Source organism: Leuciscus leuciscus (assembly GCF_965113295.1).
Source record: "Leuciscus leuciscus genome assembly, chromosome: 17".
Lineage (NCBI taxonomy): Eukaryota > Metazoa > Chordata > Actinopteri > Cypriniformes > Leuciscidae > Leuciscus > Leuciscus leuciscus.
This window is the reverse complement of record NC_138741.1, coordinates 31,347,903-31,374,159: the sequence shown is the minus strand read 5'-3', so window position 1 is coordinate 31,374,159 and position 26,257 is coordinate 31,347,903. Positions and strand designations below refer to the sequence as shown.

Sequence of the window (26,257 nt, the reverse complement as noted above, 5' to 3'; positions counted from 1 at the left end):
TCGGGTTTTAATATTAGAGGATCAAAATGTAGTTTACATCTTGTTTTTGGTCTTTATAAATTACAATTCCTAAGTATATAACTTGATTTTTCACAGGAATATTGCATATAGAGAGTGTGGGGGCACCTCTGAGATCATTTACAGGGCATTGTTCATTTCCCCAACCCACTGAATCGTGAGTCTCTCTGGGGGAGCCGACTCCGGGATGATTCGGTCTGTGTTTGTCTTCGCGTTGTCAGCCATATTAGCGCCCTCCTCCATCTCGACCACCGCTAACTTCAGGACATGCGTGCGTCAGGCCGGTTATAAGGACGAAGAGGCATAACGGTTTTTATCTGTTTGAAAGAACACTTTCAAATCTGTACAATGGAGGCCGTCAAGGCGTTTAACGGCGAGGTCTGTTTGATATTTATTTGTATGAATGTAGACACGATAAACTCGAGTGTAGGCCTCTGTTGTCATCAAGCCGGTTTCATGGTTCAGGCCATATATATATCTTACATAATTTCAACATTTAATCTTTAAAAATCTGATAGGTCTGTGTGAATCTTTGCGTGCATTTTGAAAACTGAAAGAGTAACGTTAAATGCAATAAATTCAGATTAATGCAGTGTTTGGCGTTTTTTCCCGTCATCTTAGTGGAAAACATGTTGACCAATAATATTAAACAAAAAAATAGTCCGGCAGCTAAAAGTAATCTTTATGCATTGTCTTAATTATGGTCTTTTTTGCTTTAGTAGCCTATATTTTATCCTATTTAGGAAGTGCTGGTAATATGAGCGCTGATGTTTCCGCTTCGTGTAAGTGTTGGTGAGCAGCTGAGCTTATGTAGACAACAGGGCATCATAGGCCGCTCCAACTTAACTGCTTTTTACGGCATAATAAACATGTTTCAAATCAGTACGAAAATGCTGCAACCCTGGAAAAGTCATGTGATGCCCAAATATATTGTAGGTTGTCTCAATGGGTTTTGAGATACTGCCTTTGTTTTTAAAACTGAATTGCTAACAGTTAGCAGCCGTGCTAGTGAACATCTAAACCTGTCTCAATGTAATAGACTTCACTTTTCTCTGAAGTTCAGTGAGGTCATATCTTTATCAATTAGTAATTAGTGTTTCAGTGTGAATTTTCATTCTTGTGGGCTAGTTTATTTGAATTAAGGAATTATAACCAACCAATGAGTTGTATGCTTTTATGGTTTAGAGAAAAAGCTAAAGAAAGGAGCCTTGTGTAAAAGGACAATGTGATTTTATTGCAAATATAAATTTGCAGTATCCCTGTAATACACCTTGTAGTTACAACATAATAGCAACAAACCGAAATGTGTGATATATGTCTTTTGTTCTTGTTAGATGTTGTTTTATGAATAAAAAAAACAGTAAATTACTGAATGCAAATATAGTACAAATATATGTTAGGGGTGCGTGATGTATCGGCCGTTAAATGTTCATTTTTAATGTTATCCTTATCAGCCCGATAAGAACATTTGGCTGATATATTAAAGCCGATAAATAATGGATTATTTCCTTCACCTACACTTCAGATGCACACTGTTCGCCATGATGGTTTTGAACTGCTTGAAATATGTTTGGTAGGCTATAACTTAAAAAAGGAAAATACAGTTAAGTGCAACATGCAAGTCTGTCATATAGCCTAAGCTACATAAAATTATAATGAGAACATCATTATGATTGTGTGCTTGGGACATGGCTTTTAATTGTGAGACTTTTGTTCTTGTAATCCAGCTCTCAAAAATTATATACAAATTTGGATTTAGATTTATCGACCAATATATCGGTTATCGCCTTTCAAATATAAAGAATTATTGGTTATCGATTCGGTATTGGCCAAAATGTTCATATTGGTGCATCCCTAATATACATGTAATGCATATACATCCATCAGATCACATTAGACTAAATTAATAACTTGCATCAAAAAGAAAGAACGTTAAGTCACTAATTCACCATATTTTTGTTTTTGTTTTTCAGCTGTACTCACTGAATGAATACAAACCACCTATATCCAAAGCAAAGATGACCCAGATTACAAAATCAGCAATTAAAGCTATAAAGGTAAGTTTAATAACAAGGTAACATAACATTAAGGCCAAGTTCTTATGGAGTCCCCCAACTGATTACTCTATTCCCATCTTGGATTTATCCCAAAGAACACGTTTATTCATGACCATTAAAAGCATCATGTGTAAATACCCCCCAACCCCCTTCCCAGATAATTCCCGTTTAAGTTGCATTTTTCTATTACATTTAATGTAAAATACAGGTAAATAAAGTCAAGTCAAGTTTATTTGTATAGCGCTTTTCACAATACAGATTGTATCAAAGCAGCTTCACAGTATTAAATTAAAATAATACAACAAAGTTTGTTTCAAGAGGAATTTATTGATTGATAAAATAAAATTAAATATCCCCAAAATATCCCCAACTGAGCAAGCCAAAGGCAACAGTGGCAAGGAACCGAAAAACTTCATCAAGTGACCTAATGGTGTCCTAAAACTCCATCAGGTGACCTAAAGCAAAATGTTTATAACACTATTAATGTAGCTGAAGGCTATTTTAGTTCCCTTTACTCCACAACAAATCCATTCAATTTAACGGTATTCAGAACAGAACAAGAATGAAATCAAGACAAAAAAAATTTTCATTTAAAGTGAAACTGAAACAAACCGGTGTTGGGCTCATGGAGACAACCTCGCTCATTCAGCACAAATCCAAATGTTTCCAAATGATGCATTTGGACGCTAACTATTAATTATGTATGCTAGGCTTTGTACTTCACTTGTGTTCCAATATCAATGTAAAACATAATCCTTCACACGCGCAAAAATGAGCTTGGCACACAGGATGCGCTTTTAGCTGGTTTGGTTTCCTTTCTCAGGGTTCGTACGGTCATGAAAAACCTGGGAAAGTCATGGAATTTTACAATAGCAATTTCCAGGCCTGGAAAAGTTTTGGAAAAATAAATAAGCCCAGAAAGTTTTGGAAAAGTCATGGAAATTAGCTTCAAAATATTTATGTAAGAGAATGTTTAGCCTTTGTGATAATATTGGTTAAATAAAATATAATACACAACGTTCATTCGATCCATCCGACTCCAGCATTGCATCAGATTTCGTTTTGCAGTGTTGAGCATTATAACCAGTCGCACATGTTTCTGTTGAGCTTATGAATGTGATGGTCAATCAGAGGTGTTCAGATTAGTCATCGCTGAAACAGTGTTTTGTTCAGTGGCAGTGCATGCGCTCTCTGACTGAATTCTGACTGAAACTCGCGAATTCTCCCATCATAAACAATAAAGTGCAGATTCGATGTAAAGAGCTTCATGACGCAGTGTAGTGCGTTCCCGTGATTTTAACGGGGGTGTTTGTGAGAGCTTAAAGTCGCCCTTCACGATCGGTCACGTTCTCTGCTCCCTTTCTGTGTACCGTTTATTCCAGTTAATGTCAGATATTTATTATGCTGATAAGATTGTCTTCATTTTCTAATGCATAAAAATCATAAAAATAATTCATAAATGGTTCTTAGATTTTATCTGTGTAGCCAGAATATGACGTGCAGTTTCCCCAAACGCGAAAACATTTTTATTCATTCTATTAATAAAGATTAATAATCATTATTACAGTATCAAGAGCATTAATTGACAATTATGACCTGTAAAGAGTTCCTGTTAATTTTATAATTTATGAGTAACATTAAACAGTCTGTGTAAATAAACATTTATGCTATTTCAGATACAGTATCCGTCTATATAGTATTCTGATTGATTTAAGTAATTAAATGTAAATGTAAGTATTTGACAAGACAACACAGGTGATCATAAAAAAATGCCCCTGGAAATCAAAGGCAGAAATTAAGCCCCTTAATGGAAAAGTGAATTTCTGACCCTGAGATGGGGTAACGTCTGGCAGTTGCAGTTTGTACTTTGGTCTAAATAGCAGAAAAAAATTAACTTGACTGTGTTCGGTGAATTCAAATAGGGACGTTATCTTGATGATTGATGGTTATCCAATGAGATTAATCGTAAATAGGAGCCAAAGCTGTTTTAAAGTTGTCTTGGGTACCAAATTTTCACTCACTGCCATCTTGTAAAGTTACTGTCAGTGTTACTGGACAGTGGACACTTTTATTTATTTATTTATTTAACATTGTTGCCACTCATGGATGTTTGTTAATCCCATGCTATACAGTAGGGCTGAACGATTCATCGCATTATAATATCCCGATATGATAGAACGAGATTTAACCACAAAGGCTGCGATTACACTCTGGTCACGTGACCCGCGAGAGTAAAGCAGTCTGCAGAGGAAGCGTCAACTTGACACGCTACGCATATAGGCCTGGCATACAGGAAAGATCAGTTCATGTTTAGTCTATCTAATGTTGTGTTGGTCATGCTATACAATAGGGGTGGGAGAAAAGATTCACTCCAACATTTCTGGATCGATTCTGAGCTTAGTTTTTAACCACAGATGCGTAATGACGCTGTGTGTGCTTTAGAAACACCCGTGTTCTGCTTGCTGCCAATTCCTCACACACACCTTCAGTAAAATAATCTTTCATAAAGTTCGGAAAGGTTGAAGCGAATTACAAGGACATTCTCATTGCACAGGATATGCGCATAGAAACCTGCGCTTTGCTTGATGTTACGCGTAGGGATGCACCGATACCATTTTCTCAGAACCGATCCGATCCAATGCCAATATATATATATTTTTTTTATCAATGTAGAATTTCTATACCTGAGTTTGTTGAACTGATAATTACTCTTTTGTGTGTTAAACATCATTATAAAGAAAAACAACAAATGAAAAAAATTACATGATCATAATCTGACAAAATACTATTATAAACTAGATGAGTTAAATTCAGCAGCAAAAGTTACTCTAGAAAAATCATGAGCACATAATAATTTTGTGAAAAAAACATTTACTGGAGATGGAGAACAAATAAAAGTGAATAAGTGTTGCACTAAATCTGTTAAAATGTTACTCATTGCTCTTTGTTTTGTTGTCAAATACATTCATGAAAAACAAGTAAATATATTTATAATATATACTATACATTTAAAAGAAATATCTTTTAATTTTATAGCGCAGCTGTTTTAATGAGGCAGCAACATATTATAGATAGGCTATTAATAATCTTTCATTGCCCAAAAGTGTTATAACATGAAAGGCTCCAATACAGAACGGCACAAAGTGCTAATGCGGATGCTGTGCGCAGAATGATGTGTTTGAAGCAACATGGAGTCGCAAGCGCTTCGCAATCATAAGTTCAAAGCAAAAAGGGAAGAGATATTGATGTGTAATTCAGGTGGATTTTATCAATGCAATAGTTTATTGAGCCTTTTCTTTTTAACAGTTTAAAAATGTCAGTTACTGTGCGCGTGAAGAACAATTATAGCGCTCTCTACTCCAGTGTTGTGATCTAAAAGACACCCGGGAGAAAGTTACATGAACAGCAATAAACTCCAGCAAGATAAAGTCATTTTATACGAAACCATAGACCTAAAGTAAACTAATAGTAACATTGAATCATCTTGGAGAGAGTTTCATCGTGTTGACTTGTCGTCACCGAACGCGACGTGCTGTTTGAGTGCTGAATGTCTGACAGCTGCAGCGGAGGGAAGCACTTAGGCTACTTGAATTTAACGACTTCAATATTCATCTCTATGTCACATTAAACTATGGAATGGCTTTAGAACACTTATTATATAGTGCACGAAAAGTTGATGGTTCTATGTAATGTTTTTGTGCCTTTTGTGAGACTTAACAATAACACACAATAGTATATGCACAATATCGGATTTGGATCGGTCTCGTCTGACCGATACCCGATCCGGCAAAGGATGGCAGTATCGGAGCCAATACCGATACTGAGTATTTTGTGTATCGGTATCGATACTTATGTCAGTATTGATACTTATGCCGATACGTGTATCTGTATCGATATGATATTTATGTCGTTTGGAATGCAGTGGGCTTATATATAAAAAATATGAAACCCACTGACAGAAGGCTGCTTTCAATTTCAAATACTCGTGCATGCGGACAGTATTTTATTGTCTAACTGCTTTACTGGTATGACAGTTTATTTTGTATTAAACTTCATAGCTTGTCATTAATTAGTTAAGATATGCTGTGATTTTAAATTTGAACATGGATTTTTATTATTATTTTACATGTATACACAGACATTTCATGGAACGTAAGGTCATGAATATTTGCCTCAAAAGTCATGAAAATGTATTGGTAGAAATTTACAAACCTTTACTTTTCCATTTGGTTGCAAGTAAGGGTCAACGGAGTGCTTGCTCAGAGAAAGAGAGCCTGCTCGCACGCCCTTCTGATTGGGAGTGATTTATGATTGATGTTGTTGCATCTCTAGTCGCGTTGTGAACGGATAAATTGCTTGTCGCTGGAATCTTATCGCATTGCGTCTGGTTAGGACACGGTGTGAGCAGTTATACTGCTGCTCAGTCCTTTAAAAGTCTTAAAATAAGTTGTATCAAATTTAAGGTAATAAAGTCTTAACAAATCTGAAATTAGGGATGTCTCGATACCACTTTTTCACTTCCGATACAATACCGATGCTGTAGCTTTGGCTACTTGCCGATACCGATATCAATCCGATATTTTTATTTTATTCTTGAACTAATAGTACTAATAATAAAATATATGGAAGCACTTTGCTCAATTAGCCACATAAAAACATCTCAAACAAATACTTCTCCAGTATATAGTCCACAACAACAGTTGATAATGAAAGACTGCCACCCTTTATTCAAAAGACCTTGAGATATGTTTGGTAATTGTAACTGAATGAATTAAAAATTAATTTGCTATATTTCAGATCAATATATTTGTTTCCTTAAAATTTTAATTAACTTTAACGTTATTCTCATCTGAATTATAAATAATTTATTTCTGTATAAAATAATACTACCATTAAAAACACATTTGATTTTCTTTTTTAATCAATGTAGAATGTGTAACTTAAAAATAAACAGATTAGTGCTCTGTTTTAGGACAAGAAATGAAAACCAATTCAATATGATGAATGTCCAAAAGATGAGAATTTTTGCTTTTAAACAGCGTGTGTGTGTGATTTTGGTCGGGTGACAGTTGTAGGTTACAGTTTGACAAAAGCGCAATGTTGTGTTTTACACAAATATAAGTAGGCTAAACACTTTTTGCAGTTTTAATGATGTCCTGTATGAACAAAATGACGGAGTATGTTTTTATGTTTCCACTGTTCGATGATCGCGCCCGTGCCTCTCTCTCTCTGACACACACACACACACACACACGCACACACCCACACACACACACACGTTCCAGCATTGCAATCTTGACATCGCAGCCTGTTCATTTTGCTGCGTTCACACCAAATGCGAATAGAGCGTCAAATTCGCGTCTAGTTCGATGCCTGAACAGTTTGAATCCATTCGCGCATCCAAAGCGAATAGGACGCGCCGCGCGCGTATAATGATAAAGCCAGGGTTCGTACGGTCATGAAAAACCTGGAAAAGTCATGGATTTTTAAAATGGCAATTTCCAGGCCTGGAAAAGTTTTGGAAAATGAATAAACTCATAAAGTTTTGGAAAAGTCATGGAAATTTGTTTTTCAAAATATCTGTGTACTTGAATTTGTTTAATTAATAAAATTGGGGAAACAAATTGCAATACTTTTTTCGTTTTACTGTGCGTTCACACCGGACGCGAATAGCGCGTCAAATTCGCGCCTGACGTGTCTAGAAATTTACGCGCGTCAGAGGCGAAATGACGCGTTTCCATTAACTAAAAGCGCTGAAACGGACATGAAAGGGGACCCATTTCTTTTGGCCCATCTAGTTTTAGTCGCTGTCCTCAGTGCCGCAGAAAAGCGCTGAAACGGACATGAAGGGGAACTCATTCAGCGCTTTTCTACGGCACCTGTGTGGCTCTTGTGTTGCTGTCATCAGCTCAGTGCTTCAAATTAAAATAAGCTGCTTTGCATTTTCATATAGCTTCGTATGTGCCTTTCCATTACAGATTTGAGCAAAACTTTTTTTCCTTCTAAATATCGATAAATAACTATTGCAAAAGGATGGCGTTTCCATTAACCGACTAAAACTTTTTTTTTTTTTTTTTGATCAGTCATTCCAAAAATCATGGCAACGGAGGACGTTAGTAGGTTTATATCTCACCCACCGCCCTACAAATTATTATTATTAATGTCTTATCCAAGTATTAATGTCAGGGAAAGACCCTTATGCGAACGGCACATAGGCTATATGCTAAGTTTCTTCATGTTTCTCCCTTGATTGTGGCATTTCTTTGAGAGTAGGCTATCCCTGTATTGTTTCTTTTATGAATTTAATAAGGAACCCTGGCTTTCATGTATTCTTTCTGTCCAAAAGGTCCGTGTTCTTTTGTGTCCACTCGTTTTTCCTTTAACCCCCAAATGAAAAACGAGAAAATGAAGGGTTGTTGTAAGTAGGCTATTTTTAAAACGCAAAGTTGAACGCCAACATTTAAATTTGAACTGTAGGCTACACCAAATGCTGTGCGAAAAAGAAAAAAATATCGACAAATTTTCTGATTTTTGTTTGACTTTTTGCCTCTTTGTTAAACATTTAAAATATATATGATTTTTTTCTTTAAAAAAATTTATTTGGTCTTTTATTTTCCGTGTTCACATTTATGAGGAAAAAACAATGTTACGTGACCGTTCTCCATTACGGTAATGAGTCCTCTGAGAGCGGCACTAAAAGACTTTAAAACTTACACAGAGACCTCAAACAGAAAGCACAAAGCCTTCCTAAACGAATTTCGTTTTGTATTAATTGTATCTTGATTTTAAAATGTTTCATTAACCAATTGCTTAATAGCCTAAATAAAAAGTAAATAGCAGAAAATAGATAATCACGACACAGAGGCGCCGGAGTGAACTGGATCATCCATGAACCGAAACTCAGCGTAAAAGGTAGCCTACTCGCCTCACAGACCTAAACAAAACTGAAATAGGCCTATATCTATTATCTACAGAAATATCTACTTTTAAACAGAACAATTCAAAACAAAATAAAACGATGTAGCCTAATCCGTATGAAATGTGCATTTCTCTCCGGCGTGTTCACTACTAAGAAGATCGCGAGTCAGTCAACTTCGTCTTTGCAGTCGACACAGAAAATACTTGTTTATTAATAAACAATTAAAATTGAGAGAGAGAGAGAATATAAGATTAGTTTGACAAATTTTGAGGACTTCTAATGATCTGTTAACAATCTCGTTTTTTTTTTTTTTTTTTTATGGCGTTTATCGCATTTTGGAAAAGAGCTCTTCAAGCACATTTAGATTTTTCATCCGCTACTAACGTTACCCGCCCACAAGGAGTTAATTAACATGTATACCCAATGTTTTATGGAAAACTATGTCATGAATATTTACCTTTAAGTCATGGAAAAGTCTTGGAAAAGTCATGGAAATTTAATGGTAAAAATGTGTACGAACCCTGTAAAGCCATCGTTTGAAGCGAAATAGACGCGCGTTCAGAGCTAAGGCGGGGCTACAGATTAGGTGTCCCTAAAGAACCCGCATATGTGTATGCGTGTATCTAGCAGTAGTTCCGCATTACATTAATTAATGTGCACGCAAGTTTTATTTATTTTTATACTGTGTATTCTCCGTGTAAATCCATGCACCGAACCGTGATGCACGTACCGAACGTACGTTCAATACGAATACATGTACCATACTAATAGGTATCGGATCATATTTTTTCCCTCCTCCGATATCCGATCTAGCGTTCTGGGCCAGTATCGGCACGATGCCGTGGATCGGATCGGGACATCCCTATCTGAAATGGTTTAAGAAAAGTCCTAATTATTATTTTATAAGGGTATAATTATATAAGAGTATAATGTTGTTCCAAACCTGCATGAATTTCTTTCTTCTGTTGAACATAAAAGAAGATTCAGTAAAAAATGTGGGTAACCAAACAGTTTACGGTAGCCATTGACTTCCATAGTTTTTTTTTTTTTTTTCTACTGTGGAAATCAATGGCTACCATCAACATTCTTCAAAATATCTTTTATGTTCAACAGAAGAAAAAAATTCGTACAGGTTTGGAAGAACATAAAGGCCCGTACACACCGGGACGAATATCGGCGCGCGTTATTCGCCAGCGTTTTTCAACGCGTTTTTTGTGTTCACACCCAAGCGTTTTTCGCTGACGATGAGCCGAGTGAACATGCAAATTCATTCCCTGACATTAGATGGCGCTTAATGTAAAACAGAAATACAATACCACTCCATAAACAGTCTATACTCTGCAATACCACTCCATAACAGTCTATACTCTGCAATACCACTCCATAACAGTTCTCTTTTAACAAGATTTTTGTATTCGCTGTCGCGTTTGTCATATAGTTCTTTATTCCGACACCAACGAGACCAGCAGCTCTACATTCATCTTGCCTTGCATCTTCCTCGTCATTTATTCCCGGCAGTGTCTGTCTATGGGCAGTGTAGACGCTACTTGGCGTATATCTTCTTCGCTGTTACGGATGTGTGCTCGGCAAGACCGTTTTGTGTTTGAGCGCCCCCAAGTTGTGTTTTACTGTAACTTCAGAAGCTCCAGACACGTGAGCAAAAGCGGCAATCTCATTGGTCGGATAGTTTTTGACGCGGCGCATCAAACCAAAAAAACGAACCCGAGGCGTTTAAAAAATAATTATGCTTTTACGCGTGGCGTTTTTCGCATCGGTGTGCACACTCACATTGGCGCCCTTTGTTTAGTCACGAGGCGTTAAACGTCAGCGAATATCGCGCAGACGATATAATATGTTTGCAGACATTTAAGAGAATATGTGATATTTAAGTTCACATGCTTGTTTCTCAGAAAAGGCAAAATCTGCTAAGGTGTAATTAAATTTAACAAATCATGTAAAAATATGATCATCTTTTGTTGGAAAATTAAACATTTAGGCTATCAAACTTTATTTCTGCCTTAGTCTTTTAAACAACTGACAGTTGATTTTTATGAAATGTAGTTTGATCACAATTTTCTCAATATCACAATTTCTTACATCAGCTTAGGAGAGTCAAATTGGATGACTACAGGGTCTCATCTCAGGATCACCTGTTTAACAGTTTATCTATTGCCAAAATTATGAAAAAAGTTCAGTTAAGCACAGAAAATAATTGAAAATATTCAAATCGTTAATGTCAAAATCAGAATGTATTAGTTTGTGCAAGAAAAATGTCAGTCAAAATATAACGCACAACTTCCTGTTTCTGTCAGAAACCAGCACTTGACTTTTTAAATGGATTGGCTTTTATTCTTTTAAGCATGCAGTGTGAAATATTTCACTCAGTTCCCTGATCATTCTGATTTAATGTCAGTGAGTGAAGATCAAATGTGTACTCTCGTGTGTTATGTATTCTGGTGTACATCTGTCTCTGAAAGACAGCATGTTTAAGCTGCTCAGGCTGCCATTTTCTCCTTCTTGGAAAGCGATGACGTAGTCAAAATATCCAGTAGTGTGGGTTTTCCAGGAAATGTATTTATGTCCCTGGACCTCTGCTTCTCGTAAATACTACTATGTATTGTGCACATTATTTGGGGTGTGCGAAACAACGCTTTCCAATATTTTGAATTTGGACTGCAGTACTCATTTCAACCAGTAGCTGTCAATATTACATATTGCACCTTTAAACCCTTCCCAATGAAGATTTCTAAAACTTATTTGGATTATACAAAATTATCTGTGTACATAAAAACAATCCAATCAGGTTTTGTTGGTACTAGGGCTGTCGTGGTGAAGGAATTTCCCTTGCAGTGATTTTGAGTGGCTCAATAGCGCAATATGCCATTTATTTATTTTGATTTATTTGTTGCTATATAAATAAGTGTTACGCTGTGGTCAGCAGGCACAAAAATTAGGACATATTCAGTAACCGAAACCAAACACCATTTACATTATCCGTTTACAATATTTACTACTTATTAGGGTTTAAAGCGGGTTACAGTAATACACACTGGTGTCAAAAGAGACAACTTACTTCCAAAGGAAAACACTACCTCTTACTATTAAAGTGAAAGAAGGAAAAAAACAACAACCTTTTTTACTGTCATAAGATATCTGATCATAACGTATCTGGAATCATGTTAAACATTTAAATCAACATTTTGTAAGTATAAAGTAGTTGTCCTTAGTTTTATTAATTTTATTATTATATGAGGTGTTTTTATACCTTTTAAAAGTGTGCGTTTGTATGAACTTAATACTCAACTATATTATTGATCTGCCTGGTCATCAAACTGGGCGCGGGACAGGCAGAAGCACCGCTGATAGCGGCCGTCATCCAGACGCAGCTCCTGGAGCAAATGGTGAAACTCGCCAAACTGGGTTCGCCTCCGAAGTTGGGTTGGGTCCTCTGGTGGACCCAAATACGGAGACGATGATCCCTACGCCGCTGTTCTGCTCTCCAGAGCAAATACAGAACGGTGACTCTCTCGATAAATGATCGATCAACATCAGACATCTTGTAAAAAGATGGCTGCCAACGGGTTTCGAAACTTTCGCCTCTGACGCGCGTAAATTTTGCTTCAAACTTTTGTTTTTACAAATGGACACAAAGTGGTCAAGCGTATAACTAGACGCGGCAGGCGCGAATTTGCCGGGTTATTCGCGTCCGGTGTGAACGCACAGTTAGGACTGAACTGGACGATGACAACACTGTTTTCTTCAGAGCTGCTATATAGATAAATTAACTAAATTATGTACTAATGATTTTTACAACCTAAATGAATCAAGTACTGAACTTACTTAAAGGGGTCATGACATGAGAAACCAAATTTGCCTTGATCTTTTGGTATATAAGAGGTCTTTGTAGCATTAAAACGTCCTGCAAGTTTCATAGCTTAAGACATCCTCCCCATTATAAACGAATCATTTATTTAATCAAGCTCTAAATACAGCTCGTTCTGGATCCATGGTATGAAGTGACGTCACGGTACGAAGTGACGTACCAGTCGTTTGCATATGACCGCCTCCAGCGTAGACAACTACGCTTCAAGCGCAAGATAACTATGCCTCATTTCATCATCGCATCTGTCACGCGCTTCACAGGTGTTCAGTCGACGTGCAGCGAGTGGGTCTGTTTACAATAAGATTGCGATGTCACAGATGTGCTGTTCCTGGCTGTGGACAAACAACTTGTTTGAATAATATACGCTGCTGAAAGATCCAGACGTCAGGGGAAGATGGATGCAGTTTATTTTTTGCGGACGTCCCAGTCACGGCAGTGTTAATTTAAGCGTGTGTTCTCCACATTTCAAGGATGAGTGACAGTTGAGAACAATCGCAGTATGATGCTGGCTTTGGCAGAAAACTTTTGTATAAGATAAGGCCGTGTGGACTATTCTGGGCTCAACAACGACGACACAAACTGTAAGTAATGTAGGCTATTTAAAACTTAAAACTTTTTAAAAACGTAAATTGCAGTTTAATTCATTATGAATAATCACCGTGTTTTTACTTAGTTTAGTCTACTTATTGTTTTCATGACCGTCATGTTCATGCCCCGTAGGCTATTAAAAGATGTAGGCTGTCAAACTGACAAAATAGTTTCACTTTCTATGTGGACGGGCTGATGCATTCTTAGTTGTGTTGATGGATCATTTCCTCTGATTCGGACTCAAACATCATTGCAATCGCCATTGCCTCGCGCATCACCCGTTACTATGGTAACGGTAAACACAGCTCCTCAAAATCCGCACATTTTGACAAGGGGGCGTTAACAATTGATGCATAGGCACTGACGTTAGCCAATCATAACAGTGGGCGTTAACACTGAACTCTTAAAGGGGAAACACCCCCAAAACAGACTGTTTGAATCAGAGGATGAGAAACAGGGTGGGAAAAGGTCATAAATCACTCAATTTTAAACGTTTTTTGTCCAAAAAACTATAATAATACTATAATTGCACCTAAGGGAACATAATAAAAGAAAAGAAAAAAACATGTCATGACCCCTTTAATATGGACTATGATACTATTTTCTTCTAGAGCTAATGTAAAATTCTGTCAGTAACCACTCACCCTCATGTTGTTCCAACCCTGTAAGACTTTCGTTCATCTTCGGAACACAAATTAAGATATTTTTGATGAAATCTGAGAGCTGGCTCACTCCTTCATAGGCTGCTAGGTAATTGCATCTGCCGGCCCAGAAAAGTTAATAAAGACATTCATTTTCTTTAGTGTGGGCCTCTGAGTAAGTTCACGAGAGCACTTAAGTGATAAGGCAAGTTGGTTGTTTCTTGAATATTTTAGTGTAGCCTGGCAAAGCTTACAAACAGCAATTGTTTTATCTAATTATAATTTACTACTCCCTGACTTATTTTTAAACCAAAGTGCACCCACATGTCGGCTCTGCAAGCTGGAGGCGCTTTTATATTTTCCGCCATGCTCGCTCCCGCTTACTTCTGAGACATTGGCCGCATGAATGTAAATGACGGGCAACTTTTAGCTTTGTAGACCGCGAGTCAGCGATCTAGAGCAGGGATTCCCAAAGTGTGGTGCGTGCAGAGGAAAAATGTAATGGCGGTCTGTTTTTTTAAGTGGGATTTTTCCACACAAAAAAATAAAATAAAATTAACAGTAAACATTTCCTTTGTAAATTCCTTTTCCTTTTATTTTAAATAAAAAAAGCTATAATTTATTAGTTTTTGATAAAACAAATACATATGACATGCACAACGACACACCTAAAGTCGCTCACGCACTCATATGAGACGCGCGCGCGCACACACAAACTCTCCACGCACATACAAATATGAAACGCGAGCACACACACAAACTCGAGTCGCGCACATACACATACTCAATGTGACCCGAGCACACACACACAATACCCTAAAGAAGTGGAAAAGTCGATCAAAAGTGTGACTACATTTCTCCAGGCTCGATGCCAACAGCGCGCGATGCAGTATTTGCGGTAAAATAATTGCTGCAAAGACCGGTACCACGACAGATATGATGAAGCCCTTGACAGTGCACGGAGTAAACATAAGATCAGAAAGATGCTCCGTCTTCGACTGGTAAATTAAGATATACCTTGTTGATCACTCTGATAGTGTTTATATTGCAATAATGACCAACTAAATGTACACTGCCGTTCAAAAATGTGTTGGTTAGTCCGAATTTTTTTTCAGTAAGGATGCATTAAAGTGATCAAAAGTGACCTTAAAACATGTCACATGTGTAATGTTTCAAAATATTTCGTTTTTAAATAAAACTAAATTACGCGGCTGAAAATAACCGTGCTTTCTGTTACTGAGCCTGTGTCTGTCACTCGTCCTCTTAAAAGTGGAAGCTTGTGCACGCTTTGTTGCATTATATTGAAACTTTGTTGATGTTGTTATTGTCATGCGTGTTCTGGTTATTTACGCATGATTAAACATGAGTCTTTATATGGCGATAAAACAAAGCTTTGTTGCATTATTTTTTTGAAGTGGGGATTGGGGGTGCGCCAACCCGGTTGGGACATAGAAGGGGGTACGCAGGAAAAAAAGTTTGGGAACCGCTGATCTAGAGGATCTGAGGAGGCCGTTTGACACACAGAAGGGATTTGTTGAAATGTTGACGTCATTTTAAACCAGTTTAAAGTAGGGCTGCACGATTTGGGGAAAATGTCATATTACAATTATTGAGGTCAATATTGCGATTACGATTGCGATATGCGATATAATAAACTAATGGTTTCATCAGTCAACTTGCTTGGTTCTCAAGGAAAATAAAAGCACACACAGGCCACATCCACACGAAGCCAGAGCTTTCCCTATCCGATATTTTTTTTCCCCGTTCAAAAAAAAAAATCCGTAAACACGGCGTCGTCTCAAGAAATATCTGCGTACACACGAAACCACTGAAACCGACTCAAAACGATGTAGTATACACGCCAGACCAGTATGTGGCGCTGTAATTCTGCCACAGACATACACTAAAAATGGAGAAGAAGACTTAAAGCATGCGCATAAACCTTGCGCGCTGTATACTATGGCTGTATAACAATAATATTAGGCACAGTAGCTTATTTTTTTCTTTTCTTTTTTAAACAAGAACTTTGTTGAACAATATGAAAAACCATAAATGTAGTTGCTGTGACTTAACGGTGTCTGACTAGTTGGTGTGATGACATCATCGTTTCACAAAATGTACGGATTGGCCGTACACACGAAAACGCAAGGGCGGCGTTTTCAGATTTATCTACCTTGGGACCCGGTTTAAAAAAATAGCGGTTTCAGTCTCCGAAAACGCCGGATCCGTGTGGACGAAACGCCAATACGATAAAAAATGTATACAAAAAAACGCGTCTCCGTGTGGACAGGCCCACAGATTAGTGATAATCAGCCTAAAGAAAAAAGTTCTTTAGTCAAGAGCAGTGAGTGTTTTTCTCTGTTCCCTTTGTTCTTTGATTAACTTTAGGACAGATTTTTTTTTTATTATTGCATTTTAACAAGAACAAAACATAATTTACATACAAGAGTACATATAACCATACATGTCAGGGGTAAAGAAAAATAAAATATATATAAAAAAAAGAATAAAAAAAAAAGAATAACTTTAGCGACGGATATAATTAGTGGCTACTGTGTACTGTCCCTTTAAGACCAGCCGCTGTCAGAGACGCAGATCTCACACGTGCCTCATTCTTTCACGAGTCATCACAACTCTTCATGTTCATCATAAGACTACTCTTATGTTATGAAGACACTCGACAAAAAGACATTTTGCCATAATTGTGTGTGTTATTGTTCGTTCAAGCTCGAAAGAGAACTGTATTCTGTCATGCTGTATTGTGCGCACGCACGATATTAGCGCGAGTCTTTCTGTCTGTCACAGTCAGGACATTCACCGGCTGAGCGTTCATTTTGGCATGCGTGTGTTGTTCGTTCTACCGCGAAAGAGAACTTGATACTGGCGCGCGTCTATCTGTGTGTGTGTGTGTGTGTGTGTGTGTGTGTGTCAGGAGGACATTCACAGGCAGGCCCGCCCACAGAAATGACTGGGCCCCTGAAAAGGTCCAGTGAATGGGCCCTCCCCAAATCTGCTATAGGCTACTCATATCATGCGTGTGCTCTCTCTCTCTCTCTCTCTCTCTCTCTCTCTCTCTCTCTCTCTCTCTCTCTCTCTCTCTCTCTCTCTCTCTCTCCTACATTAACACATACATTTAACTGAGAGAGACTCAGGGGTGGGTATGCAGCAACAATTTAGAATTTATAATAGCCATATATTGTAAAACAAATGCACTGAAAAATAAAGGAAACTTTCATAATTCGTTTTGTACTAATTTCTATACTTGAAAGAGTATATTTATATACTTCACATTAAAGATGTGATTGGGCCAGCCCAGTGACCATCAAGAAAAGAACCAATGGGCCGCTGATCTACGTGTTTCATGGGCCGGTGTGTCAGAAAAAAAACTAACGCTGACTTTTTTTGACCAATGCATTACACCGGCAGTAACCCAGCGCCGCCGATTAAGCAAAACAAAACTAAACAAATGTACAGTTTTATGGGCCGTTAAGACAAAAAAAAGAAAAAAAGTATGAGATGCATCGGCCCAAAAAGCACGTCGGCCCACTGGGAATCTCCCGGTAGTCCCGATGGCCAGTAGCCTACATGCCTGGACGTCACACTTTAAATCCTACCTGTTGCCTTTCACCATCCACTTATTTAGCTGCTGTCGCATCAATTGACATTCCATCTCCTTTCCTCTCTTTCTTTTTCTATTTTTAGCCCCCGACAGATTTTTTGCTTTATCCATCTTTTTCGACGACAACTCACTACTCGTTCCTGCTGCTCGCTCAGCGCTCACGGCGCCCGCGCCCGCTCGCCAGCCTGCTCAGACCATTTTCAGGAAAGGGGTGTTTCATTATGACACAGGCTATATTTTACTCGAGCAACATTACATAAAATGCATTTTTTTTCTCACTTTCAACAATTAATGTTGCTATTTTGGTTCAAAATAAAATATGGTAACCTTTGCTTATATTTAGGATGAACATAATTATAGCTGGACTGCATGGGCCCCCCCTAGCGGCTGGGCCCCAGAAAACGTTCCCCTTTATCCCCCCTTATGGACGGCCCTGTTCACAGGCAGCTCGTTCTTTTATGTCTTATCGCGCATGAATGGTTTAAAAGCATTTGCATTAATAAGTGCGTTAACGGCGCTAATTTGTTTATTTAATATAAAATCGCAGCATTTTGCGTCATATAATCGCGTAGGCTTGACATCGCGATTGCGATACGATTAATCGTGCAGCACTAGTTTAAAGCATGATTTAAAAAAAAAAGTATTGATGCTAGAGGTTGGAATATCGTTACACTATCATGAAAAAAATATCGCGATAGTTAGCTGTATCTGTATTTTGCACAGCCCTATACGAGACGATGCTTTCATTATTGTAATCGTTGGTGCAGATTACCAATACCTGTTTTTTAATTGCATTAGTAATAATAAAAAAAAAAAGTATAGAACCCAAAGGAACATGAATCATATTAGTTGGTTTAATTTGTTTACCAAATAGATGTTTTCTTTCATTATTTTATTTTTAGTTCAGTTATATATTTTTATGTATCCATTGTGAAGCTAGAGGACTTTCTTCTTTTTCCCAAGAACAGGCGAATAAGTTTAGTTTCCAGCAAACAAAGATTTAGCAACAATCCTTCATATTTGGTGATTCTAAAATTTAGAGGATAAATGTGCAGTATGCACAACTTGGGATAAAGGGGTATCTCTTTACTAATAATTTGAAAAATGTCCTTTCACAAGATGAGGGCAGTGTGGTATGTTATGCTTTTATTCATTCTGTGATCATTAAGGCCGATATCTTTTTCTAGTCATAGTCAGTATAGCACTACAATGATGAGGATTGGAGAACACACAGACTGCAGATTAACACACTTTTTCTTCTTCTTTTTTTAAAAACCCTACAGAAATCAGAAATATGTCCTCTTCACTAATTCTCATAGTTGAGGAACATATGTTTACTGATAACTAAACTAGTTAATTATGCTAAGATACTTTGTATGGAAAGTAGCCGTTTGGATAATTATTTAGTGCTGTTATCTCAGGGGCTGTTTACACCTGGCCACTTCATGCGTTTTCTCAGATCGGATAGCTTTCTGATTTATCAAAACGATTCCATTTACACCTGGTCACATAAATGTGTTTTTGCGAAACGGATTTAAATCCGATCTTCAATTCCCGCGCTATATGCGGATTTAATGGAGTGCACGTCACCGAAAGCAACAGATATGAGCTGCATTTTATTGATCATCAGCTAAAATTTCAAAATCAAAGACCGCAATAAGAGAGAGCAGTAACAGCCCTGGTAAGATCATTTCGTTTTTTTACTTTTAATGAAGATGACTGTGTGTTAAGCGTCTGCGACTTACTTTCACTTTGATTTGCGATAGTTTGCACGTTGGCTTAATGAATAGATGCTCAGCTTTTCATCTGCGGTGATGCGTGTTCCAGTAGCGTCGTCATATCTGGCTATAACATTACATATAGCCTATAACATGCTCTCACACGTTTATTTTTTTTAGCATTTTTGGGAGGAGTACAATTTACATATGTGGTTTCAACAACCAGATGCATTTACACTCGTCCATTTTCGTCTGGAATGCGGCCCAGACCTCCTCCTGAAGTGGTTTGAGCGATCGGATTCAAATCCGTCTCAAATGCGTTTCGGAGGGCATTTACACCTGGTCTTTTCACGATCGGATAGCTATCCGATCTGACAAAACGCATGAAGTGGCCAGGTGTAAACAGCCCCTCAGTCTTGGCTGTGAGTGCACATTTTATTTATGGCTTGTTGATAAGGTGATTTTAAATGGTTAATGATGCTGGTTAATTGCTTAAAAGAATTTGACATGTTCATCCTCATTAAGAACCAAGGTTAACTTTTGAAGTTGTTTTGGGATATAAATAATAATAATAAAAATACATACTTTTTTTCTTATTTAGATTGTAAAATATTGTATTAAATGTCTACTGAATCAAGTATTGGACAGAATTATATATACTGATTGTTATATGATTTGTATAATAGTTGTAACAAGGCGGCGCGTAAAAGAGCATTTATAGCTGTTTGAGCTACTAACCTGATTTATAAAGTGGTGATTTGAAGACAGATCATGTGAAGTAGTTTTTCAGGTTTTTGTTTGTAGAGTTTCATATGTTGTGGCAACACAGTAGTTGAGTGTATTGTGACATGACATGAAATAATGAAAGTATGGGTTTAGTGTTTAGTGCAAATAAAAAGTCAAAGGCCTCGTTTCTACCTGGTAAGATGTTTTGGTGGTTCAATCACAAGTGGTCAGCGCTCCATAAGTGGAAACCTTTTGTGATCACACCACTGAAACCCATACAAATTAATTGAAGGCACAATATGTAGGATTTTTGGATTGAAACCACTCGTTATATATTTTATATTAGTATATTAATTTTATGTTTTGTTGACTTGCATTATCCCAAATGTTTCCAACAATGTTTTAATCCAGAGAAATCCACAATTTTACATGCATTGCTTCGCCTGTCAATGACATTATATCCGCGTTATCCTTGATTTCAGGTTTTTCTTCAGTAGAAACCATGGAACCCCAAAGATGCTTTAATATATTATGTGTTTTATTAGACCAATGAGCAACTATTTGGAGATATTTATCTACAGAAAACGAATCATTGTTATTCAACACAGTCTTATTGTTATAATCTCTTGTTTTCTTGATTTACAGGGAGTATAACATGTTTGTACCATGCCTCAGAGACAATGCTATTTTGTCTAGTGGCTAACATAGCCACAGTAACAGCATTTTCTCCATCATATAATATATTTTAAATTAATTGCATGCTATTTAGCAACACAAGTCATCCAGCTTTTGTTAGTATGATATTCTAGTATCGGCCTAGCTTACTGCAGTGTGCAACAAGTCTCATACCAGCCCCCGAGCAAACGCACAGAGTAACGTTATAACATAACTTGCAACACACTTTTTAGTATGATTGTTTGACCAAGTAAAACAGCACTGAGTTACCCCACAATATTAATTCAAGTAAAGTGACCTGTATGAGTAGTAATTCAGCATCTGTGCATCTATTTCATTAAAAAAATATAATGTTAACTTAAGTGATCAAACGTAGCCAAACTGTAACAATGTTCAGGGAAGGAGGAGGCAGACATTAAACGTAACTTTAATCATAACTTTAATCGTAAAAGAAAAACAACAAAACGAAAGGACCAGAATCTGCTGACTGCGGCATAAGCACAATAAACGTAAAATATCCCAGGCTCTCGACCCTTCCCTGCTTCATACCACAGTAACGTTAATAAAACTTAAATACATTAACTCATCCATGAACATGATTTCGGATTGCTTTCCATCGGCTGTGGAGGTGAAGATGACACTTTCCATGACTCCACACTCAGTTGTGGCATCATCAAGCTACGCCTTTGTTTTGAATAAGCGACCTCTAGCAAAATTACATGTTGTGCCTTTAAAAAACTGCGACTGCATCACCTTTGTATTGTAAATACTAATCTGTCAGGAATGCAAACAGCAGTGAAGCACCACCTACTCGCCCCTCTCAACTAATGTAATCATTATGGGATGTGTTATGAGGAAGTGTACCTTACCAAAACATGCACTGAAATTGATGTCTGTGGCAAATAAGAGATAGAGATGAAAAGCCTAGTCTTGTGTTTGTGTCCATTCGTGTGACACTTGGCCCTAGGGGTGGGCAATATGAAAAATCTTATATCACGATAATTTTTTGTCATTTTATTTCACGCTGAAGATGTATATCACAATATAAAAAATTAGGTATATGACACAAGCGGAGGCAAGCATGAGTAATAAAAACCATCAGCTTGGAACAGTTCAGGTATTATTCAGGTATTCTGGTCCTGGAGGACTCCCACTGCACGTTTTGATGGCGTCTTTACACTGGCAGGTTAGTTCAGAACGGGGCACGGTTCGCATGAAAAATTGCTAATGTGAAAGCATGGGAGCTCGCCGAGGTACCGAACCCGAGACTACCTGTGCCTGTGACTAAACTGTGCCGCGATTCGCATGAATGTGAAAGCAACACTAAGTCGGGTGCGCGCTTGTTCAGAAAGTAAAGTAACCTGCACATGCGTTTTAGCCGATTACAATGTATTTAGTTCCATAAAAAACATGTAAGGGATGATAGTAATACAATAAAACGCATGTGATGGATGATAGTAATACAATAAAACACATGTAAGGAATGATAGTAATACAATAAAACACATGTAAGGTATGATAGTTATACAGTAAAACACATGTAAGGGATGATAATTATACTATAAAACGCATGTAAGGGATTATAGTAATTTAATAAAATACATGTGAGGGATGAGTGTTGATGATTTACCTTACGAGCGAGAGTGAGCCTGCAGTGTATTCGCGCATAGCGTGCGCAATCAGGGAAACAAATTAATAGCAATCCACTGTTTCCTCAAAAGAGCCTTTGCAAACAGCTGAAAGCCGCCTTCATGCGACACACATACAGTAAACCCAAGTTTCGTTTACTTTGCAGCGCATAATAGCACCAAATTAATAAAAAAACAATTGACCGTTTTGACCGTGTGAAATAAGACCAACGCTGCGGGGGGGCCCAGTGTAAAAACGCCGTCAAAGTCCCCTCTTTCTGACACATTTCAGTTCCTGCAGTTTCTTCTAATGAGCTGATGAGTTGAATGAGGTGTGTTTGATGGGGAGACAAAGAAAATGTGCAGTGTTGGGGGTCCTTCAGGAACAGGGTGGAGAAACACTGCACTAGAGTTACCGATTTGGAGCACACAATATACAACATAGAATTAACCACTCAAGTACTTTATTTAAATGTTCTCTTTACATTTTCCACTCATTCTTTGTATAAATCATGGCACAAGCTCAGGCCATTTACAGGTTATCTGAATCAGTTTTCTAACTGAGTGTTTTATTTTTTTTTGTTGGTGTTTCTGGGACATTGCAGTTGTTGCATTCTTGGTATATTGAACTCCTAATGTATTGTTTATTTTTCTGTGAATAACACATCTTTCCCCTTCCCTCAGCAGCTCTCCCAGCTCCCCCAAAGCACTGAAAGTCAAGCAGGAGGATGGGGCGAGAGAGAGTTTCAAAGAGATAAGGGAACCCCTAACCAGCTTAGGTAGGAGATGGGCTGTTTCAAAAGGAGGATGGAAGAAGCCACATGAGAAATAACTCAAAATGCTCTTTAATATAGGCAGGAGTGTTAGGGGGCCCTTATGGTTCCCAGGGTTCACTGCTTCAGTGATGTCATCACACCTGTATTTATGTATTGCGCGTGTAGACCAATGCCATTTGAAGAGTGTTTTTAATGGAAGTGCTAAGTTTTGTGCCTGCAGGTGTTAGTCTTAGTCTCTTCTTGGTGTTGTGACAACTTCTGTGTAATAAGTTTGTCTGGAAAGGTCTTAACTTGAGTTTATTCAGAGATTTGACGCTTTCATTTAAGATAGTTTAGGCTACTATTTTGTTTGACCTAGTGAGATGTAGTTCTTGAATGTTGGATGTCCGAGGAAGATGTGTTGGTTGTCATAATGAACATCAAGCTCACTAGACGAGATGATGCACGATATTGGGTTCACGAGAACAAGACGAGACTATATTTTAATGCTGTTTTTAAGTAATCTTTAATGAAAAAATATGACTGGAAAAATACTGAAAGTTACAAAATGCAAAACGATGAAGATGCATTTTGAAATGTATGGCTGTTGCTAACAATTATTTTGGTAATCGAGTAACCGTTCGATTATTTGGATGAATATTGAAGTATACAGGATTTTTTTTTTATGGTAATAAAAATAGACCTGAGTGCCTTTTTAAAATAGCTTAAAGTGCATATATAATAACAATTAGGGATGCACAATTTATCGGCCACCATATCGGTATCATCCGATGTATGATCAATTTTAATGTCATCGATACCGACCCGTTAATAAAATGTGGCCGCAAGTCTGTCATATAGGCTACACAAAATTAGAGTGAAAATGCTACTGTAAAGAACGTTGTGAATTCTCTGTACACCCATGTTTCAGTGCACATTGTTACTGGATAATCGCATCAACAGCAGAGTTACACCTTCATGACTTTGTTTGCGTTTGCATACACAGCCTTTTGTTTTGTGCAAATGTAAGTTGTATTATTGTTTATTTTGTGTGTGTGTGTGTGTGTGTGTGTGTATATATATATATATATATTAGGGGTGTAACGGTTCACAAAATTCACGGTTCGGTTCAATACGATACACTTGTGTCACGGTTCGGTACGGTTCGGTACGTTTTTGATACAGCAAAAAGAAAGAAATGCCAGAGAATTTTCCTTGATTAAATTTTTTTTATTCTTTTTTTTAATTAAAACTAACATCATAAAGTATGATATTTTTTTACTTTGAGCAATTCTAGAGCTATAATTGACTCTTCTTAGGAGCAAATAAAACAAAACAGCTCCTTGGAAAAAATGAAATGTAATATTAGTTATAAACAAAGGTTTATTTTAGTTCATATTAACATTTGAGGGCAGAAATTGTATTCATAATGTCAAAATAAAACCTACGTAATGTTACGTGAAGGCATTATAGCCTACTATTCCTGCCAAACTTCCATGGTTGCAGTTAGTGTTACTACAGTAAATCCATGGTGAATGTTGCTGATCTGTGGACACTGGATAGTTCATTCATGGCACAATGTTTCTTCCAGGTTTCCACGTCAGTGCTGTTTGATCCGTTAATAACGGAGAAATGTGAATGTTTCTCACTAGATCTCGCAGCGATGTTATTACTTCTGTGGCGAATTCAAATGATTTCTTTACTGGATCTCTTATTAGCGCTGTGTAGTAACAGTGTCGCATGATCACGATCGGCTCGCGCTGCACTGGTCCAAACTGATAAACGGTCCTTCAACCACATAATAACGAGCTGCCACGCGCAACGCGCCTACATTTGAAATAACGAAATTTTGGTCGGCAGGAAAAATGGTCCAACGAACCGTTCGGTTTGAAAATGCGTACCGAAAACCGAACCGAAAGCCTCGTACCGAACGGTTCAATACGAATACGTGTATCGTTACACCCCTAATATATATATATATATGAATGAATGATGCATTTAAGAATTAAAGGTATTGTGGAGGATTTTCCCGAATTTTAGAAAAGAACCGCCCTCTCCACTTTTTGAAAAAATGCACATGCGCAACACTCTTCCTGCTCCCGAGAGGGAACGCCTATTAAACGTGTGCACGAGAGACGGCTAGCATCGCTAATCATGGCTTACATTAACTTTTACTAGCAGTGATTTTTAAATTGATTTCTCCAAATAGCATGCCAAACTTTACCTGTCAAGTAGAAACTTCGCGACTGAGGCATCAGTGGGAAGCCCAACCTGTGCTTTTAGCGCACGCCAGCGTATGAAATATTCTCCCAAAAACACTCTGGTCTTGTTTCTTTCTTCAGAGGCCTTTCTCTTCTTGTCATACAATTCATAGACACTTTTTCTCTTGCGGCCCTCAGACATTTTGAAAAAACCCGGTGAGAACGGCGAGCTTCATGAATGGCTGAAACCGTAGCTCACCACACATATACACCTGAAAGTGCGCATGCGCAGAAAGCGAAAACTACCTAGGGACGAGCACGTACAACGGCCTTACGTAAACATATCACCAGAATGATTGACAATTAGGAGGACCAATAGTCTTGATGATCCACCCGGAAGAAGAAAATCCTCCACTATACCTTTAACCCTCTGAGGTCTGAGCTGTTTTCTGGGCCCTGGAGGTGTTCTGACATGCTCTGACATTTGTGTTTTTTTCTGTTACTAGTGACATTTTCATGGCTAAAGTCTAATTACACTGTATTCAGCACAAACTCTGCTACAATAATATATCAGCAGCATGTATGTAAAAGTTTGTAGTTTTGAGATAATGACATTTATGCGTGGTTTGTGAAAATACAAAAAAAAATTGTCACTGAAATAAGGCCATGAAACCCATACTGATTATTTCTTCACAAGACTTTTGAAAATTGTATGACGTAGCCTAGAATATTTGCTCCAAAACTATTGCTCATTCAAATAAGACAATATATTGATTTAAAATTTCTAAGACGTGTTTTGTGTGACAAAGCCATATTCGAAGAGGCGTGA

At 37.6% G+C, this 26,257-nt stretch overlaps 1 protein-coding gene across 1 annotated transcript in view; it reads left to right on the top strand.

Annotated features, from left to right (window-relative positions):
- The first annotated feature begins 212 nt into the window (after positions 1-212).
- Positions 213-26,257, top strand: part of scaf8 (SR-related CTD-associated factor 8) — a 64,407-nt gene continuing 38,362 nt past the window's right edge. Inside the window, exons 1-2 of the mRNA XM_082143405.1 lie at positions 213-396; positions 1,992-2,075. Coding sequence (XP_081999531.1) covers positions 367-396; positions 1,992-2,075 — 114 coding nt within the window. The 5' untranslated portion in view covers positions 213-366. The remainder of the gene's footprint in view (positions 397-1,991; positions 2,076-26,257) is intronic.